The 22,073-nt window shown below is 37.5% G+C and overlaps 2 protein-coding genes across 2 annotated transcripts; one reads left to right on the forward strand and one right to left on the reverse strand.

Annotated features, from left to right (window-relative positions):
* Positions 1-471: 471 nt before the first annotated feature.
* Positions 472-9,075, reverse strand: CCDC107 (coiled-coil domain containing 107). The gene is made up of 6 exons (XM_054809620.1): positions 8,858-9,075; positions 5,675-5,880; positions 4,366-4,432; positions 3,018-3,108; positions 1,771-1,880; positions 472-1,161 (listed from the first exon to the last, which is right to left on the reverse strand). The coding sequence occupies exons 1-6, from the start codon at positions 9,021-9,023 to the stop codon at positions 887-889; spliced, it is 915 nt and encodes a 304-aa protein (XP_054665595.1). The 5' UTR covers positions 9,024-9,075; the 3' UTR covers positions 472-886.
* Positions 9,076-9,202: 127 nt separating this feature from the next.
* LOC129195403 (GLIPR1-like protein 2) lies at positions 9,203-20,814 on the forward strand. The gene is made up of 6 exons (XM_054801377.1): positions 9,203-9,402; positions 11,035-11,280; positions 13,722-13,825; positions 18,825-18,910; positions 20,388-20,414; positions 20,510-20,814. Exons 1-6 carry the CDS (start codon positions 9,232-9,234, stop codon positions 20,662-20,664), a joined length of 789 nt encoding a protein of 262 aa, XP_054657352.1. The 5' UTR covers positions 9,203-9,231; the 3' UTR covers positions 20,665-20,814.
* Positions 20,815-22,073: the final 1,259 nt, after the last annotated feature.

Genomic DNA, 22,073 nt, shown 5'->3' on the forward strand with positions numbered 1-22,073 from the left:
GAGTTGGGGTTGTTCAGCCTGGAGAAAAGGCGGCTCCAGGGAGATCTAATTGCGGCTTACCAGTACCTGAAGGGGCCTACAGGAAAGATGGTGAGGGACTGTTTATCAGGGAGTGCAGTGACAGGACAGGGGGTAATGGGTTTAAGCTGAAGGAGGGTAGATTTAGATTAGATGTTAGGAAGAAATTCTTTACTGTTAAGAGTGGTGAGGTACTGGAACAGGTTGTCCAGAGAGGTTGTGGAGGCCCCATCCCTGGAAGTGTTCAAGGCCAGGTTGGATGAGGCTTTGGGCAACGTGGTCTAGTGGAGGGTGTCCCTGCCCATGGCAGGGGGGTTGGAACTAGATGATCTTTAAGGTCCCTTCCAACCCAAACCATTCTATGATTCTATGAAACTGGATTATGAATGCACCTCTAAGACTTAACCCATACTGCTTTTCATTCCCCACATAGAGAAGTTTTCCACAAAGAACTAAACTCATCAGTGCATGCTCTTTAATGAACTCAAGAAAATCTCAGTTCAAGTGGCACCATGCTTACTAGTTACAAAACATTTATGAAACATCTACTCTTTATAGTCTTACTTATAAGATATTCTAATATTTTAGTGAAGCATCAGATATAATTACAGTGCATTATATACAGAGTACAGAAATATTTTTATAGGAGAAAAATAAATAGAAAAAAAATGTAAACATCCCGAGTGAAATTCTCCTGCCACTGAAGTCAGTTACAGAACCATCACAGATATGAGCACAGGCAGTATTTTACCCCTCTTTTTAAAGCATATAGCAGTGCACATAAACTTCATTCAAAACAATTTAAAGTGCATACAACATTATTAAAAAAATAATTCATACGCTTTTGAAAGTTTTACATATGCAAATTTCATTCATATCTATTACGTCTCCTCAATCCCATCTCTTCTGATTCAATGACATCTTTGTTCATCATTTCTTGGTCTTCTACCACATGTGGTTCAAAACTATGTACTTCACATTTATCATATAATTCATGCTCTTCTATTTTGTCATCATTATCAACATCCTCAAGAAAATCTTCATTACTGTCATCTTCTCTGTCATCCATTTCTTTCTCTTGAGAATGTTCAGCAAATGACTGAATGAGATCTTCGAGTTTCTCATTGCAAATGTGGCTGACATCTTATAGTTCCCCAAAAAAAAAGTCAAAATAAAAGTTTAAATTACTAGAAAGGCTCCAAATTTCAAGGTCAGTTTAGAAGTAGAATATTTTTTATTTCTTTTCTCTCTTTTATGAAGACTCAACTAATGCAAAAATTCCCCAAATTTCTAGCGAACCATTCTTAACATTTAAGATTTCTCTTGGACTAGTACACACCTCCTGGAAGTCTCCAGTTGAAACTAATATACAATTTGCTGTTTAGTATATTATGCAAGCACTACCCACAGCCTCAGAGGTCACCATCTGGGAATCCTCAGACTAGTTAGTCCAATACTAACAGACTGGTCCGGAAGTCAAATTCATAAGCCCATTTTAACAAAGCAGAAAGTGACTGTGTGGTCTATCCTGGTTCAATGTCCTTCAGCATTTATTCTTCAAAAAAAATCCCAATGTATCAAAAATTTGAAGTTACATACACCTCAAACAGGAAGAATGGTACTGCTCCAGAATAAAATTAATTCCACCCACATTACGCAAGATGTAGGAGCTGAACATTAATATAGTAAGATCTGTTTATTCTTTTAAAATATAAACTACTTAGTTATCTATCCCACTGGAAATCTAAGTACCTTTCATCGTGTTTTCGGATTTATCCAATCCACTTTCTTTCATCAGTCGTCTAATTGATTGGAGCTGTGTCATTATTTCATCTTTCTGCTCACAAGCTAAAGCATTAACACTAGAAAAAAAAAAGGATGTCAACAGCTGAAAGATTACCTTGAAGGTAAGTGCTTGATCATAATGCACAAAATTGCAATATTTCCTTCCATGGATAAATACCACAGTGAAGTTAGCAGCACGTTTAGGTCAAGCTTTTCTCTGAGAACTGTCTCTTGAGAAGTGGGGAGCCCATCACAAACGCCTACTGAATTATCTAGTCACTGAATTCTAACATTGGAGCCCCAATGGCCAGGCTTGAGTAATGACTACTGAAAGAAACAATTATCCAAAGTAATTTTATTTTTAGTACAACAATGCCTAATACAGAACTTCACAGTTTAGAGGCTTTTCCCATTTATTTCAGATTTTGTTTACTCTCTCCTCCCCATCACTACTAGAAATTTGTTAGGCAAATTGGTTAGTGAATTTGCTGCTTAATAAACTATTAAGTTTCAGCACATTTTAAGTTCAGAAGTACACTAAAAGAACAAATCATGAAATTCTGCATGTTTTAAACTAGGCTTCATGAAGGATGTCAGTCTACACACAACAGACTGCATGGATATTTTTACTTCCAGTAGATGGGTAAGACTCTAGCTTCTTAAGAAAATAACATCTCTAAAACTACAAGGAGGTTACATTACTTATTCCTTTGTTACACTACAACAGAGAAGTTATATTTCCCTGAAATGCACACAATCACTTAACAGGCTCATTTCAAAACACAAAAATAAGCAGTTATATCTTGATAAGTATTTTTATCTTCTAATTATACCAAAAGGAAGAAACTTTCTGCTACTAGAAACCCAATTCCCACAGGGGCTTTCAAATGCTACTGAGCTTAAGTATTTTTTCGGTATTTGTCAATATTGGTCAATATTAAAGTTGACTAAGCCACAGTAATGTGATCATAAGTCTGAGCTTTTGCATTTATGTTTGGTGAACAAGAGATGGGAGGTGTCTGTGGAAAAGATCGCAAATTGCAGAAGAGGTATTACCTGCAAAAGGCTACAGAAACAATAAGTAATTAAAGAAGGTTCCTAAACGCTGTTCCCTACCTATATATAAGGAACATTTTAAGAACTCTTTGTTAAGATTTTGGAAACATTCAATTTACAGAAAACAACACTAACTGAGATGTTTTAGAAACACTCACCAGTTTGACAGTGGATCCAACTGAGTCAATAAAGAATTTAACATTTTCTCTGTCTGTGCTAGATGCTGCTCCAGTTCTAAAAGCTGATGCTCTAACAAAAAATAAAAGCAAAAAGAGGGAGGAGGAGAGAGGGGGGTGGGCAGGAGAGAAAGAACATTGTAAGAAATCTACTTACAATACCAAAAGGATATTAATTTATGTTTTCGGTTGGGCAGATTCAAAAATAGGAAGTTTTTTTTCCTATATAAAATTCTAGAATATGAAAAGGGAGAGGTGGGGGTAAGAATGGAAGCCTTGCTATGTGTGACCAGAAGTCCTCCTCATCCAATAACCTGTCTCCAATAGTGACCAAACAGAGGACACCTTGGTAGAAACTGAGCAAGAATGTGGCACTCACCTTCCCAGACTCAAAAACCGATGCAGTTCCAAGACTTCCGGAGGTGTAAGTAGTGTGTTTATACTTAATATACTGTCATGAATTTGCCCACTCACACCTCACAAATATATGTCACACAACGCACTAGAGTTGAGAGGCGTAACTCCTCCTAAAATACTATCAAACTTTGAAGAAAGAAGAACGCAACACACAAGGCTGGCGAGTAGGCAGTGTAGTAAATCATTGTTGAACCTGATTACAGATCTGGTGTACAGAGACACCAAAACAGGCTGCTAGTTAATTAAATAACTAGAATGTTTCTATACAAGGGGCAAAAAAAAAAGTATGAAAACAGCTCAACTTTGATGTGCCACAACTTTTTCTCCAAAGGAAAGCCCACTCCTCAGTACGTGCAGAATAGACTGAATCAGACAGTCAAGAGTACTCTGTATGATGAAGAAAAAGATGGTATCATTTATTCTGTCTCTTCTATGAACAGTTAATGTTTTTGACAGGTCCCTAATCTAGCCCAGAAATTCAACAGTCTCTATAACTGGTTATCTATACTGTTCCACTATCAACACAGTTCAATTCTAAAGCAGATCATTATATCCTTTTTAAATACCCTATTAATTCTAAAGAGTATTATATCCTATTTAAACATCCTATTGTACCAAAGAAAATCAAACAGGTCTTAAGTGAGAAAACCATCAGACATTAAATGGCAGAGAACCATACTATATTACTATGGCCGTTTTAAAGAATATTACCACCTGGAGTTTTCCAACAAACCTCTAACAAGTGTTTCAAATATACAGAATACCAGTGCTTTTTTGTAGGTTCCTAACTGCATGTAAGTAACTTAAAAGATTGTTCTCATTTAGCTAGACTGCATCAATGAAAATATGTAGCTTGTTCCAGCAGGAAATGAGCATTTTTGGTGAACACATGCATTCTGAATGGGTATGGTACCTGTTTCCTTTGCCTTGTCTTCTGTATTTTTTTCCTTTTTGGAGAGACTTTCTTCATGTGACTTCATCTTTAATAAATACAAACACGTTAAAAGACTTTATCACTATTTGTATATTAAAAATAAAAATGCATTTAGAATTTACTGAAATTAAATAGCAACCACAAAAATGTGCTCCCTTTTTTCTTCCATGCCTTCTTCTCATCTTAAACTAACACTTCTGATTTTAAGCAATAACAACATGACTGACAAAAGCTGTGAAAGAAAGCAGTTGCTATTTCAACTCCAGTTTTCAAAAATGAACAGAAGGAACCTTCTAGGTTACTGGATCCAGTCTGCTACTATTTTAATTAGGAGGTAAAACTTCTTTCTTAAAGTAATAAAGATGCTATTATAAAAATATTTACACTTCAATCCCACAAGCACCAAGTCTCAAGAGTTGTAACACCTAAAGTATTGTTTTTATCATTTTTAAATCTTATTTACAACCTAATTAAATTTATTTTTAAAACCAAACTGGCTAGCCTCTATGCTCATTTTGCTAAGCTGTTGTATATTTCTCACATAGGAGATGATAGGAAATTGACTATGGAAATGAAGGTGCTGTTTCCAGTCCTGTTCAGGTTGAATTTATTTTTTTCCCTGAAGGCAAGCAACAATGTACCAGGTGCACTCTCAGAATTGCAAATGCTGTAATATCTCCTACTATAAATAATACATATCAAGACTGATATTAAAAAAAAAAACAAACCAAAAACCAACACAAATTATCATGTGTTCTCCCTTCTTAATTTCCTAACGGTAGAAAAGGTAGACTTTCATCCATGAAATGTGATATGTTGCAGCTGCATGACCAAATGAGAAGTCCAAATAAAAGCTCTAGACTACTGGCTATTCTATCTAATTGCTAATCTAAGACTATTACTCTGCAGGAGTCCTCCATCTCCCTACCATACTCAATCTCATTCTCAAGAATGAAAAGGAAGTGAAATACTGATAAGGCTTAAATTACAGCTTCAGGTAACAGCACTGTTTAGGTTCTCAGATTCTTAGGGGAGGGGGGAAGGCAGGGAGGGAGGAAGGCAGAGTGTAAGATTCTCACTTCTTTAATCGTCTAAAAAAAAGGTAAGTCAGAAGCCTTCATAAGGAAGAATCAGATATGCTATAATTCTGACTTTGGAGCTCACATTCAAAAAAAGAAATGGCTTTTGGACAAACATATACATGGGCTCAGACTTGGAAAAAAAAAAAAATCAGACCAGTTACATTTCCTTCTAATTTCAATAATTTAATGTTTTTCTTATGGCTTACCTGAAGAAATTTGTATGCTGCAAACACTCCCACTCCAAGAGCATACAATGGCATGAGGGTGAATGCTAACTCTCTACCATTTCCTCTTGTTCTCTCACTCTTTATCTCTTTTTCCATGGCATTTCTCATCTGCTGAATACTCTGGTAAGTATTACTGTCAGAATTTCCTGGATTCAGGTGAATGTGATGAACTGTCTGAGGACTACCTTAAAAAAATAAAACGAGAGAAAGAAGACAAAGTTAGAAAGGAAATTAAGAGTCCAATTAGTTTCACAGCTAGAATGAAACTGTTCTTTTCTTGTGTGATCATCTCAGTTCATAACTCTTCTAAGATGGCATGGTCAGCCTTGTATCCAAATAAAGTTATCAAAAAAAAAAAAAAAGAATCACTCTCTCATGAACAGAACGCAAAGTTAAATCCAGGTAGCAAAGACTCTCAAACTAAATTTCTATGTTTCCTTAAGGTACAAGTTTTAATTTTCTTCCTTCACAGCAACATTGGCAAACTCATGGCAAACCACAGAAAGGTAGGTGTAACAAGAAACAACTTATATCTTGAAATTAAAGCATACTCAGAGAAACTATTGATAATGCTGAGAACAGTTACAAATTAGCATTCTTCCTCTGTTACAAAGGAAGGAGGTCAGTAGAAACTGAATTATCTGGTCCCAGACCAAAAAAAAAAAAAAAAAAGTTTTGTTGGAATACACATGCTGTGTTTCTGCTTTCATTATTTTGACAGTAAATTCAGTGTTATGTGGATATTCTCACAGGCATAGAAGTGCTGTACCATTGCAAATCAAATATTTGGCAGGAAAAGATTACACAATAGCAACCTTGTAAGTCTGAAGTATTTTTGCATGTGATTTGCCTGCCAGACCAGTGAGCAGATGAAAGAACAACCAGTGTCATTGCTCGACTTAGGAATTAGGTTATTTGGTAGTTAAATCTGGGGTTCATGGGACATGCACATAAGAAACAGTGCTATCATCTAAAGAATGCAGATGCTTGCAGAGACAAACAGCAGGTGATTGGGGGGGTGGTGAAGTTTTACACTGATGTCTCAACTGACTGCCTACACTTCTACTTTCAAATACCTTTGAACATTTAGTTCATCATAATTTAATATATCAGAACTGAGTATGGCTAACACAAGATTCACGTTCTATAAAAACTCCCAAATAAAAGACTATTATGCTAATCACTCCTTGCCAATTAATACTGAAACAGTGGCATTTCAAGAATTTACAATAACATAACTCAAGTGTGCAAGAGATAGTCACAATCAGGTAGAAAAAAAATTAACATAAGTTCCAGCAGACAACTGTTTGGCTACAGCTTCTTCCAAATACAAGAGAAAAAGGAATCTAATTCTGCTAACCTAAGCTGGTACTTTGTGATAAGAGATCTCAAACAGTATTTTAGAATTGTCTAAAACGAGTTAGCCAGAAAAGTTTTTCAGACTTCCAGAGATGACTCTGACTGTAGTAATGTTTAGGATCAGCTCTGCAGTTGAGTCCTGCCAGGCATTACTGCAAGTTCTTCTACACGTCATTGATCAGTTTGCAACATGCACATCTGGAGTAGACCTTTTATCTGTATGTTTGCTCATTGGAACTCAGAACCTGACAGTTACACAAGAAATTAAATGCCCTAGCTGAAACAGGCAGAACTTGAGCTACCTTAACCATTTAACGCAAGCTCAAGCAGACATTCTCCTTCCAACATAAGCAGATTTAGACTTACTAAAACTGCTTACTTACTAAACTAATATGGAAATCATGTTTTATTTTACATATAGCTTTCCTCCGTTCAGAATGTTTCCCACTGATTAATAGTTTTAAGTTTGCATTCTTTTTTCCTTACTTTCAGTTCTATTTGGTTTTAATGTAAATGAGAAGATTTACTAAAATACCTAATAGCTGAGATGAAAAAATTTCCACAGGTCATACAAGTAAGAACATGGTCAAGGGAAATAACACCTTCCTAACACAGAGGAGGGATGCTGGATCCTAACAGAGTCCAGTGTCCTGCACCAAGTTTATCCCACAGAAGAAACAGCAAGAGTGAGTTACAGGCCAAACAGGAGAAAAGAACCCAGACAGGTAAGAACGGCAGATCTGCCTTAAATTTATTTCACGCAGTGCTGGGCCAATACATCAGTAGAACAGGCATGTGAAGTATTGCTTTTTTTTAAGGTTTGGTTTTAAAATAATTTGATCTACAGGAAATGACAGCTATGGTATAAATTAAAAGTAATCAAGCAAAACAGGCCAGGCCAGAGCTTATGAAGCACAGTAAGTTTGACATCAGCTGGGAAGAACACAGTAGCAGCTCAAGCCTCACTTTTTCTGCCTTCGAAAGGTACTCCCAGAGAAAAGCAGAGACACATAATTTGGAGGATTACACCAACTAACTAACTAACTATCTATCTATCTATCTCTCTCTTGTTTTACAATGCCTTAGAAAGCATCATGAATCACAGAACTACCTCAAGAAAGCAAGCTGTTATTTTCCAAAATGAAAGCAGACCTTTGGACCTTGAGCTAAATCCTCAGCTGACCATACATTTACAGCACTCAAGCTTTAACAAGCAGTAAGCTCTCTGGCCGTTCAGTGATATCTTTTCTAAACAAGCATCCTGGACTCTTTCCGATACACTACCTGACAAACCTCATACGATTCTGTGCTGATGTTTACTAACAGTAACACTTGGCTTCCTTATTGCAATTCTAACATGCGCAGCGAGTATTGTCCTCTCTGTGACACCTCACAGCTACTCATCCGTCAGTAACTAACTGGGCCCCTGCACGTAGTACTCTTTAAACCGCCCCGATAAGACATGCATCCAGTTACAGGGTGTTACCTGCGTTTAAAAGTAACGAGACAGACAAAAATCAAAACGGTAATGAACTAGAAAAGCACAAGATGAAAGGGGGAGCGGAAAGTTAAGGCGAGGAGCTCGGAACCCACACGCCAGCTCGGAGCCGCTTGACAAGGCCTCCCCCTTCGCAGGCCGCGTACCACCCAGAGCCTCCCGCCAGACGAAGGCGAGCCGAAGCACAGCCCTCTCCGATCCCGGGGGCCCCCCCTCAAGCCCGCCCGAGACAGGGGCCGGCTCCGAGCAGCTCCCGCACGGAACGCCAACCGCGGCGCGGCCCCAAGCACCGCCACGGCTCCTACCTCTGCGGTGCTGACGGGGATCGTAATGGCCGGGGCCGGCCTTGCCGCCCCGCGGAGACCGGCCGGCCCGCCCGCCTCCTCCCCCGAACATCCTGGGCATGACAACGAAGACGCAAAGCACCAACACCACCGAGACCACCACCTGCTGCAGCGCCGACAGCACCATGGCCGCCACCTTCCTGCCAACGAGCCGCCGCCCAGCGCGAAGGACAGGCGCCCGCCGCTCCCCGCCCGGCGACACAGCGCCCCCGGGCGGGCTCCCCGCGCCACGCCGCTCCAGGGCTCGGCGGGCGATTCCCTGGCGAAGAAGGTTCTGGAAGAGGCCGGGGCGGGGGGAGGGGCGTCCCTGAGGTGAGGCCGCGGCTGCTGGGGTCATGAGGCTGTGGGCGGCAGTGCTGGCCTTGTGGCTGGTGCTAAGGGCTGTGGCCAGGCAGTTGCCCACCTTACCGAGCATCGTGGATAAGACCTTCATTGAGGACTGCGTGCGTGTCCACAACGAGCTCCGCACCACAGTCCAGCCAGCTGCCAGCAACATGCGGTACATGGTAGGGACAGGCCTGTGGGTGCGCGGGTGGCTCCAGAGCCCTGCCGGGGGATGGGACAGCGGGCCAGGGGTCTCTTGGTAGTCCATGGGTGAGGCGACCGGGATGGCATCACTGGTTTGAGTTCACATATCATCACGTTTATTTGATAGGAAATACTGCCATGAGTTGAGTCAGTTGTAGACAGATGAGTCTAGAAACACGAGGTGTGCAGGACGAGGATGCAATGATACAGGCCAGCTGAAGACGTTCACATTTCACCCCAAGGAATTTTTCCTTAGGAAGAAGAAGCAATGGTCCAGCAGCAGGACTGATCCGGACGAGTTAGACTCTCCATCAAAAGCAAGGTTATGAACTGCAGTTCTAGGGCTGAAAGGGATTTCTGGTGGCAAGGAAGAGTCTGTGCATGTCATAACCAAAACAAATTGTGCCTGAAAATTTTTGCTGGAAAGGGTTCAACAAAACTGAAGAAGATGCAGAAGAAGTGGATGTTTGATGTTTAGTCCACTTCGTGCCACAACAGTAAAATGTTGTGAGCAATGAGCAGCTAAAGGATGAGTATCCCCAGGAAGGCTTGGGAACACGCACGTACACAGATACTGTTGGCAAAGAATGCTGTTTGTTTGGGTGGGTTTGAAGCCAGAACGGCAGATAAGAGGGTATAACCTTGGAAGTGAAGAAGCTTGTGCAAGACACCACACCCAGTTTTAGTATTCAGGAATAAGAAAACCAGGAAAAATTATGAACAAAGGTATGCATGGAGAAATACAGTTAGAAAAAACTAAAAGCTTCAGGGAAGAAAACATTCTTGGCAGCCAGTGGAGTTATTGTAAGATCCACATAGAGACTAAGAGTGAACTGAAATGTACGAACACCAAGAAATGTAGGCAATAAAACACTGGATCTTTTACATAAGACATAAAACTTGGTACTTTAATGGTAGAAGAAACTTGCTGAAAACCAATCATGACTGGAAGATAAATACCAAAGATGATTTATGTTCAGGAATCAGAAGTTTTGTTAATGGTGGCAGACTGCAAAGAAGTTAAGAAGTAGCAGAATGAGTTACTGACCAAATGTCAGCATATTTACCTCATGAAGCTGTCTTTGTAAAATGCTTCAATATGTATTTAAAGCTTCACCATAGGAGGAGTAAATATTTGTTTCTGGAGGCTCTCTTAAAAATACTTAAAATATTTATACATCTGAATCTACAGTAGCTGTGCATTTTTACTTTTTATGTACCAAATAGAAATCCTTAATGATCTGTTCAACCAAAAAAAAAAAAAAAAAAAGTCATGTTTAGTTAATGTGACAGTAATTTATTACCTGAAGATAAAAGTGCATTTCAAACATCTTTTCAGTTGATAGCAAGTGCTCTTACAAAGTTAATTTTCAACAGTAACGGGGGAAAAAACTCATCTAATGAAATCAGTTCATATGTCTGTGCTGCCACAGGAAAAGTCAATGAAAATAAAACACGGGTACTTGCATAAATAAGAGAAAGTATTTCTTTATGAAACTCCATCATATGATATCTATCTGTACTTTATTGCCTGACTGGTTTTGTCTGATTGTTTAAGATCTGGTTGCAATTTAACATTGCACAACTATTTCACCTTTCGTGTTTTGCAGACCTGGGATTCAGCTTTGGCAAGGACTGCGAGGGCATGGGCAAATAAATGCATTTTTAAACATAATGTACACTTAAGTAAGAAACATCAGTGCCATCCTAATTTCACATCTATTGGAGAGAATATTTGGGCTGGAAGTCATCAAGCATTCTCTGTTGCTGATGCCGTTAAATCATGGTACAATGAGGTCAGATTCTATACTATCGCAACACAGAAATGTACTAAGGTTTGCAGTCATTACATTCAGGTAAGAGTTATGTGCGGTAAAATGTCCTGTGTAGTGCCTGCCAGATGAATCAGTAGGGTCCGTAAATAATACAGAGTTGTATATCTGGTTTGTAGTCACTGGCAGCTTACTGTCTTTTGTAATCTCAAGCAGTAGCTATACTGCTGGTTAGCCCCACACTGGTCCACCTCTTTGTCTTGTATAATAATCCATTCTTCTTGCTCACAATATTGGCCTCGCTGAAAGCCTCACTCCTCATTTTATTGTATCAGTACTACTACATGAACTTTACAAAATAGTAATAATTTCAAATTCTCTAGCTGCGAAGCCACACAGTTCTGAATTCTGTAAAAACAGTAAGTTTGGAGATGCTGTTCAAAATAATCACAGTAATTGCAGAATGTCTGTGGGTACTTCTCAGTAGAACTGTTAACAGGAAGAAATCCAATCCAAGTAAATTGTATTCTTTACAAATCTTGTAAAAAAGGAAGGGGAAAAGCATCAACAACAACAGAGGCAATTTATGATATATTTCTGATTTCTCCATGGTAATTCTGACAAACAATTCTGCTGAGAAAGTAAAGCTTTTATTTGAAAGCTTAATATTTTAAATGGATTTTTTTTCATTCCCATGTTTAAAAAACAAGCTTTGCAGTAGAATTAGTTTTGTCTATGAGCAAATACAGTATTTTACTGATCTAAACCAGGTGATAATTTTAATGTCAAGTAGATCTTGTCTAGTAAAAGCAACTCTAGTTTCTTTTCTCAGTATTCAAAGATGCTTAGACTACTCTCTGTGCAAATTAGAGATGCAAATACTGTGAAATACAGTGGAACTGTTACCAGACACAACAGTAGCTGTGAGGTTTTTTTTTGAGTAGACTTTGAATTCTGAAATGAAAATACCTGAAGTCACCAGAATAATTTAGAGACCACTTTCTGTTTGGGTCTTTTTGCACCTCTTTTTATGTCTTTTCTCACTTATTTCCCCTAAAGTGTTAATTCTTGTTTCCTGCTCCTGGTTCTGCCTGTAACAAACTCAAAAGTAAGGCTGGAGGATTTAAGTTTTGCTGTTTACTGGGCAGTAAATCTTAGAAAACTAGAACTACAGGGTATCTTAGGAAAGTATTTTTCATTTTTTCTCTGGCACAATAAATTATAAAAGGTTACATAGCAAGATAGTTCCTAGCATTTTAAAATTTACTATTCAACCTTGTCTACACAGAATTCTGTGTGGTTTTGCACATTTCTCTTGGAGCCATGTTCACTTCTAAGCTTTCTTTCCCCTGATGAATATTCCTTGCTCCTTTCTTGTTACACATAGTTAAGTCATATCAAAATGTTCATGTGGTTCAGGCAGAATTACAAAGGAAACTTATCACTGGAAAAAACAAGCAGAGTACATGGGTTAAACACCAATGAACATGTAGAAGTATATATGTTATCAGAATCGATAAGCAAAGACCCTGCATGATCCAGGAGCCATCATGGTCTTGAAGGCTCAAACACAAAATTGAAAATGGATAAAATTTACAAATCATAAGTGGATAGGCAGTGTAGACCTACTAAGAGAACCATGACACAGAAATCTCAAAACGGTGGAAATCTCAAATTTAAAAAACAAAACAACAAAAAAAAAGAAGCTGTTACATAAAGGCCCCTGAAATGCTTAGTCCTTAATCCAGGATTCAGGTAACACCACATTAAGATCCTTCTCAAAGAAAGGTTATGTCTGTTTAACATAATAGCTTCTTGCAGTTACAATTGAAGAGATGGAACTTCTGGGCATGTTCAAATCAGTTTGTCAGTCTGAGGGCTGTACTCTTTGTACTGGGGAGATACTGGAAGTCCACTACGTCTTTTAAGTTTTCCAGAAGTGGAATGTATGATCACCCAGACTGAATTCAGTACAGTTTGGTTATCATATGCAGAAGGTCGCCCAAGAAAAAGCAGATGCCTAAACTGTCATAGTAAACCATCTTCTCTTAAGTATGGCAGATAACACTTGTTAGTCTAAAAATGTGCAGGTCTGAATCTCTCAGACTGAAGTTTACAGTAGTAATCAGCCAGGCCACTTCTAGCACACAGAAGTCCTTCTTGCAGACCTGAGTTACGAATGTTGAAATTAGTTAAAGGAGCTGTTGGGTAGTTGCCACTGATTTCCCTTTTGTTCCATGGAATCTACCCCTGGATCATAAAGTCAGTGACTCATACTGAAATTGTTGCGTAGAAGATACTGGAAACTTGCAGCATAGCTCACCTCATCTTGAGAGGTGAATATTTATAAGTTCATCCTAAAAAGTTGACTTACCAGCAGGGTTTTTTAAATGTGTAAAAATATCAGATGTTGCAAAATGAAAGTAGTATGCAGGATCTCTGAAAGTAACGGAAACTTGCTAGATACTAGACGAGGTTACTGTTGAGTGTAATTTTTAATTTATTTTAAAACCTTTTTCTTTTAGGTTGTTTGGGACTATTCATATAAAATAGGCTGTGCTGTTACTCTATGTAAGGAAGTTGCAGGAATACAAAATGCAGCAAATTTTGTTTGCAACTATTCACCAAGGTAAGTTGCTGATTTAAATTTTTTAAAAAATGAAAGCAGTTGTATTGACATTTAGCTGAAGGTAAATTGGGTTCTTTCTTTATTGATAGTCTTGTAAATGCAATTGGAGAGGACAATGGCAGTATAATTCAGTTACCAAGAGAGCCGTAAGCATTAGAATGTGTACTTGCCTAGTTTTTTAATCTGTTGACTTTACTGATAAATCTCATTCTGTGCCAGTCTTAAGCAAACAAACTTAGCTCATGCTCCACTTCATTGATTTCTTTTTCATATGAAATGAGAAGAAATTAGGAAGTTGCTGCAGGCAACTGCTGTCAGAGCTGGAATTACCTCTTGCAGTTATATACTTTTTTTTAATTGCACTTCAGCTTTTTACACTGTATTTCTTTTTTTTCCACTTCAAAATGATAGAAATAATAGCACAGTTGTTAGATCAGTTGCTTTTCCTTTCTGTGTAACTGAGTAAAATAAAATTACATTATCATTTCTTGCTTATTTAATAGCTGTGGGTATGCCAGATGTTATTTAAGCGTTAGAAAACAGTAAATGATCAATGCAAGAAAAAGCTAATGCAACATCTGATTTTACATTTAAATTGATAACTCTGAAAAAACAGGTCTCAGCTGGTGCTGTTCCTAAAGCAGAAGGAGTTTGAAAACACAGAGGCAGATAGATTTAATATAATATGTTTTGCCTCATAATAATGTACAGTTCATAACCAAGCATGTGCATATGCAACCTGTGTCATTTTTAAAATATACATAGCTTATGAGCTTACATGACTACTGTTTTTTCTTTTTTTTCCAGCAAACCTGGGCCACTATTGGGGAGTTCAATTATCCTGAACTAAATTCATTGAGCCCTGCCCATCTCTTTTCCTGTAGCACAAAACTGGACTTGTACTTGAATTGTTATTTTGAAACTTGCTGGGGTATGGAACTTTGTTGTTGTTTTCTTTTTAAAATCTGAACTAAAATGTTTCCAGTTGCCAGTGCAGAATAATGACTAATTGACATCAACAGTGGTCTGTAAAGCCTGGTCACTTGAGACTTTTCTAATCTGAAACAACATGCCCTGTTGGTTTGCTGTGCTGTTCTGCACATCCTGGAGAACTGATGGCTAAGCTGAATAGCTGTCTAAGATGAGGTCTAACATGCTATTGTTCTTCTGTCAACTGCTTGATACCAAGAATGCTGATCTCTATGTCACCACAGAAACAAGTGGTGTTACAGCAGATACACCGTCTTCTAACAGCCTTTTCACTTCCTAAACCATCTGGAAAAATAGGTAAACCTTAACCTTGCCACCGATCATCACCACACTCTGGATACTCTGGAACAGCCTTTTCCAACTTGACCTTCATGACTCCTTCATCAGGTTTGGACCCTTAGATGTCAGAAGACTGCTGTCATCTGACAGTTTCTGGAGTCTTCACTGCTGGGTGAAGGCAAGCTATCAGTCTGAACTGGATCAGTGGATCCAGTGAATCACTGGTGTCTCAGGTTGGGTGCTGGCATTGTTTTTTACGTACCAGGTAGAGTTTGTGCTCACCAGCCCCATGGAGACATACCAAAGGACCTCCATTTGAAAGCTGTGGCTTGTTCCAAAACTACTCAATATTCACATATTTATGACGCTCAAGTCATTTTTGAAATCACATAGTTTCCACTCAGTGCTAGGAAGGAAGTCTCTGTTGAGACACTTAACAATGTTTTCTTAGAAACTAGTATGTGGCAGCTCTGCTTCCTGTTCCAAACCCTTTTCTAATATTTTTGGTTTTGTGTTTAAAGTTTGTTCATTTGTTTTTCACAGGAGGAGAAGTGATTAATCATACATTGACTTCTAGGAAAAGTAGTTTAATACATGCAAATCAGATATCCCAGCTGAAAGTGTCCATCTTCATGCTCAATTTTCTCTCACACATTTTGAAATTGTATGTCAGAATTATGAGGATGACTGTATTACGAGGTGGTTAGAAATACCAAATACCATCACAGATAAATGGACTGTAGATATCGAGAGGATTTATTCAGTTCTGTTCAGACTGTTGCTTTTATTTGTGCTTCTGTGTAAAATGGAAGCTCTTTAGGGATCTTTATCTTCAGTCTACTTTAGCAGGAGGGGAAACCTTTCCTGGTTTTGGAGCAGTTAAGTTTCCACTTACTTTAGAGCAAGGGACTTTATAACTGCTTTCTGTTGTGAGTTGATGGTAACATATTCAGATCTTACAGAATTAGAACAGCTGTATTTACAGTTTCAGATTAAGATTTGTAGTGGTTGAGGTTATCCCAACACTGTTAAAAAGAATAAGATACCTTTAAACAGCAAGATGCATTCTTTCATATCCCTGTAAGCCTGTCGTACAGGTAGTACCTGTATTTTGTGAGTCTTAAGTGCTGTCAGCCCAAATGCTGTCACTTCACCTTTTCACACCAAAAGAGGGTTCACTGAGGTCCTGGGTATGGGCAGGGACAGGATATGCCTTTTTTCCTGTTCGGGATCATGGCATCCTCAGAACAAGAGATATGCCATGATTTTCACAGATGCGGAAAAACTACCTCCTTGTACCAACTTCACTCAGTGCCTCTCAGTTCTTCTGTTGTAAGAAAAAAAGATAATCTGTGATACTTCTGTGCCTTTAGGAATACAGAAAACACCTCATTACCTTTTTGGTATCGTACCATTGCAGGAATATGACCTTCCAGGTCTCCACCACCTCTTTAGAAATATAGGTGACGTCCAGTCCCTGATAGGTGGCTGTATCTACAATTTTTAGGACTCAATTTCTCCTGAAGAAGCTGTGGGAGTTACAATATTAGAGGACCTCAGTGGCTGGTGAATAAAGTGGTAAATGAAAATCACTGTAGGTAAATTTGAAGTGATACATGGGGGGAAAAGGCAGTAACCTATAAAACCATGGAAAATGTCAGCTCAGTACTCCCTAGCTGTCAGAAGCAAATGAAAAGTAGTAATGATTAATTGAATTAAATTATTACTCTTAAAAAGTAAAACATAAACCACAATAATGTCACTTTTTTTGGAGCCTTTTAGTTTCTGTGGCCTAAACCAGCAAGACTAGTGAAATTAAAGCCCATATGTTAGTCTCCCATATATTTTATTCCATTTAAGTCGCATAGTCTTCATAAGTCACCTGAAGTTCCTTTTAAGAGTGACTTTTTTTTTTCTCCCTCCAGAAGTTAATTTGTGCCCTTTTTTCCCATTCCTTACACCTTCTCAGTGTGGCATCACTCTACAACTTAGGTGTTAACCAATCTGTAGATAGATACATAGATGTACTTATTTGTAATAACAAGGTGCCTCAGACAAAAAGGCAAGGCCTTTTATGTCTCTGGATCTGTGGCCGAGAGGTACATCAGTCTTCTCAAAGAGGATTTCACAGTGGATTATGAACTATGTGAAGTAATAGTGTAATTATCACTTACAGTGGAAACCTTTGATACCAGGAAAGGCTTGCTGAATTGCAGCTGAGGCAACATGTGGCTTCTTTGTGTTGCAGTCCTGCAACTGAGACATGCACAGTCACCAAGTTGGGTCTGCTTTCACACCTTTATAAGGCATTATGTTCTTGCCAGATCTTCCAGAAGCAATCCTTTGTCCTTCAGTCTTTCTTATTCTGGATTCTGAGACCCTTTTTAAGGTAACTGTGTGGGCTACTGTTTGGAATCACCCATGCTGTGAATGTATATATGGACAGTCACCTGAAAGATACATTGTTTAACCTGTAACTTTTTTGAGATATTTATGTATACATATATATATAAAAACAACTCTCTCTCCTGGTCTTTTCTGACAAGTTCAAAACATGTTCAGTTCTTGGGATCAGAAGATCGCCCATCTATTTCATTATTGCCTGGACTGCATGTTAGGGCATATAGTTGCAACATGCCGCTGTAGATGCTGCTGGGATAAAACTCTGGCCAACAGTATACCTGTGGGTGAATGTATATAAAATATGTTTCAAAGAAGAATAGTAGCAAGTAAGTCACAGGTAATCTTTTGCAATGTTCTTCTCCCTCCATCTTGTACAACAACATTATACCAACTCTTGCATCTCTATGTCTGGTGGGTAGCTCTTGTTTATAGAGATGATAGAGGGTGTAAAAACAGAATCCTGAAAAAAAAATCACTGATCTTGGTGCAGATTATCTCTGAGGAGTGTCCGTTATGGAGAGGAGTAGAGTGACAAACCAACGTAACTGTAATAGCCCACAGTTCTTTGAGGGGGCTAAATCTGCCCCTGTGTTCCCAGGATTAGCTGTGAAACATAGCATTGCTTCATCTTTTTGAATGGATGCAGCATAGACTGGACACTGTGTTTGCCATTACCTAGTAGTATGGTATGGGCAGCCAGGATGATGGTATCTGCATTGTTTTCAGAGGTTATCTGTATAAGGAGCCTTTCTGAGAATGTGCAGTGGTAAGTACTGCAGGTTAATCTTTATACTTAAGCAGTTCAGCTCTGCTTGGGTGAGGTACTTAAGCATGTAAGGATCCCACTGTCTTTACTAAGACTGCATACTTACTCTTACATGTTTGCATTTTGTGGAATGAAGGTCTTGTTTCTGAAGGTTATAACTGAACAGTAAGTAGCTCACAAGATTTCTTTTTTTGCTAAACAGGTTTTTTTAAGCTATTTGGGAGCATGTCAGCTTTAAAATTTTCCACTCTAAAATGCTTATTTTTCCTCAGCTAAAACCAAGCTCCATCCAAAACACTGTATTTTAGAAATTCATATACCAATGTAAAATTTGAATAAAAAGCCTGAGCATTTTCCTGTAAGAAAAATAATAGCTTTTTTAGATTCTTTTCTTTCACAGGGACAGAACAATGAAAATTAAAAGAAGGAAAATTATTCTGATGTTTTAAATAAATTGTCAGCAATTTATTGTACATTCAGTGTATTTACTTCAACAAATGATTTGAGATATTTAACAAATCATTTAAAATTATGTATGAAACTTTTTTTTTTCCTTTGTAGTGGTAATTTTCCAAGAAAACCATATGTAGAAGGCAAATCATGCAGTAATTGTGCAAAAGGGGACAACTGTGAAAATAAACTGTGTAGTAAGTAAAAGCAAATGTAAAATGCAGTATGTGAAAGGAAATAATACAACCACCTACTTGATAAAGAATGTTGCAAGCTTTATTTTACTCGATTGTGCTCTCTCAGGTACTATTAACATATAATTTAAAACTGTTCTTAAGGCAGTTTACATTCAGGAAACAAATAGATCATGTTTTACTGCATCTGGGCCTCAGTGATCATTATGAAGTCTTCATATGATTATAGACTGGTATAATTCATTGTTGTAGTTAAATGTATTATTGTTTCTATTGCACTCTGATACTCTGCTGACTTCACTAATCATATCAAAGAAATCAGCATCTAGCCACATACTTCTCAAAGTAGCATTTAGCAGCAACTCTTGAGTAGTCTCATAGGCCTTCAGAAACTGCAGAGCTACTAATCAGTCGTATTTAGACTAAAATACTTAAATTGCAGTTACTGAGTCTATTGTGACTGTTTTCAGCAAAATTACATTCAAGCATCAGTATAGCTGATGGTTATACGCTCTGTAAGCAGTCACAGTAACTGGGAATTCATTCTAGAGTTAGAAAAGAAATTATTCACAGAGGCATGTTGTCTTTCTCACCTGGGAAAGGGGACTGCATACTGATTTAATTCTCTAACTATAAAGTATTTTCCCCGTGGTGAATAGGATTCATTCCTTAAACAAGGTAATTCTTTTAACTATTCTTGTCAATAAAATTAATTAGAGTCATTAATTGCTAAGTATGCCTCGTGTTTTGATGGAGTGAAACATCGAGAGACAGTAGGCCGTCTCTCTTCAGAAAGCTCTAGACCTGACAACATCTGCTTGCTAGGAAGTCACAAGCTAGAAGTTTCCTCTGGCTGAAGTTAGGGCATATACTTTTAAGTTTCATTTAATAAACTGGGAGTAAGGCTTGCGGTTTCTGTTTAAGAGTTAGTGTATTTGCTCAATATATATGTTAGTATAGATTTAAAAACATTCAGCAACCCTGTAGGTCTTAATTTTTAGGTAGCAGACACCTCTGAAAAATGGAAGGAATACCAGGTTTACCAGGTTATAGTTGATCCCAGGATTAGGCCCCACTTAGGAAACAGTCTGTCTCCCATTCTTACCCATAGAATTGTGTTTACTAGTTCGCATGTATATTCTGAATATTAAACAGTTTACTATTTTGAGAAAGACAAAGGAGAGAGGGTTCAAACTGAAAAGAAAGCAGCTGTATAATATGTCATCCATGTCACTGTTACAAACAATAATAGCCTTATGGAGACATTAATATTATGAAGTATTTGGTTTAGTTTTTATCAAAACATTTTAGCTTTTGTTTTATTTGTAAGGTTTATCAATGGGAATTCTCAGAGTTTTTCAAATTCCGTTGATTGTAAATCTGATGAGTTTGTTTTAGCTAGCTAGTAAAGATTTAAGGAGAGAGAAATCATGGCTGGCTGGTAAAAATGGGTTTTTCTTGTTTTTTCTTCTTTTTCCAGGAAATCCAGAACGTGATAAAATTATCTGTATGTATTACAATTTTATATTGCTACTTATATTCCTCAGTTACTTTAACTGTGTGTACTCCCAATAAATCTTATATTTTTATGCTTATTTATAGATTATTCAAGATGGCACCCCCCTTGGGAGTTCAGAATTGTATGTGATGAGGCTTGTATTGCTCTTGTAGTTTTGAGACCATTGCTGATGTTTCTTGCTTTTGTAGCTGTTTATTTCATCAAAAAACGCTTTACAAACATGCATATGTCCACCTAACTGGATTTGAAAGATACACTATCTTCTGAAGATACTTGCTAGTAAATTAAGCAAAAAAGTCATACTAACATGACTTTAAAGACAACTTTCTTTGACAATAATTTTGTTGCTATTATGTTATGCTCCTTAAAGCTAACATGCAAAAAAAAAGTGAAATTATATGTGGGTAAAACCCATATTGGGAAAATATTAAGCTAAAGATAGTATCTGGTAAGGTTTGGAGCCTTATTTTTAAATACCAAATTTCCCCAAACTGTGACATACTCTGTTCCTGGAATTCAAGGAGAAAAGTATGTGTCAATTAAACAACTACTACAATTCATACTAAGCAAATATTTGGAATCACAATTGCTTAATTTAGATGCCGAGAGAGAGCTATCATCATATTATATACTCAGTCCTATTTCCTAGAGTGACACAATGTTCTGAATAAAATGTATAAGCAAGAAGATTTTATAGAAGTTCTTTAGAAGTCTTGATGTTTGTGAAGTTAGTACAACTTGGTATTTGTAAGCTAATGCATTTATTGTTCCTCATTCAAAATGTGAAGCTTTAGATTTATTATTAAGTATTTTGTTCCTAACTCCCTCTAAACCTTGTGCTTACTTTAATTTTTTTATTCCTTGGGTTAACGTGTACCGTTAATTACACATAGCATATTTCCTGGTTTGTAAGTGTTGTAAAGTTTTAATAATAAATTTTCTTTATTTTATCTTGAAACTTGCTCAAGTCCATTTAATCAAAACAGGTTTTACTTTTATATATCCAAGACATGAAGTCTTTCATTAAAATCCTTTAATTCCACTTTCTCCAAAAGACAGATGAAATCTATACAAGAATCCAAAGCTTTTTTCTTACCAGTATAGCAAATTTGATTTTTTTTTCCTGATGGTATCTTAGTCTTTTCTAGTGAATGCCAATATGACTGTATGAAAGCTCATTATTATTATTGTTATTGCTATTATTAAATGTTTCACCATTATTGTAAAATGAGCAAATAAAAAGCCCACAAATTCTGCTATTTTCTTAATGTTCAGAACTCATATTATTATAAGTCTCAAAGGAAATAAGATAGGCTTTTGTTGTAGATTAATTTAAAATTAGGCATGTGCTAGCTATTTCTTCTGTAAGTTTTCTATTGTAAAATTACTAAAATACAGAACAGACTTTCTGAAATACACGTTTTATTATTTAAAACTGGATTTAATTCTCAAATCTAGAAGCCTAATATTCTATACCTAAACCCATAAATAGGTGGCTCCTACATGCAAAATTGTGCAGTATGAAAGTTCCTGAGCAGCAGCTCTTTCCATTGGTTTACCTGGAAGTTGCTGGTATTCACCATCCCTGAAGATAAAATCATTATTTAGTTGCTGCATTAGGGTTGAAAAGCTTACCACAGAGCTATA

The sequence above is a fragment of the Grus americana genome, chromosome 1, assembly GCF_028858705.1.
Source record: "Grus americana isolate bGruAme1 chromosome 1, bGruAme1.mat, whole genome shotgun sequence".
In the NCBI taxonomy this organism is placed as follows: domain Eukaryota; kingdom Metazoa; phylum Chordata; class Aves; order Gruiformes; family Gruidae; genus Grus; species Grus americana.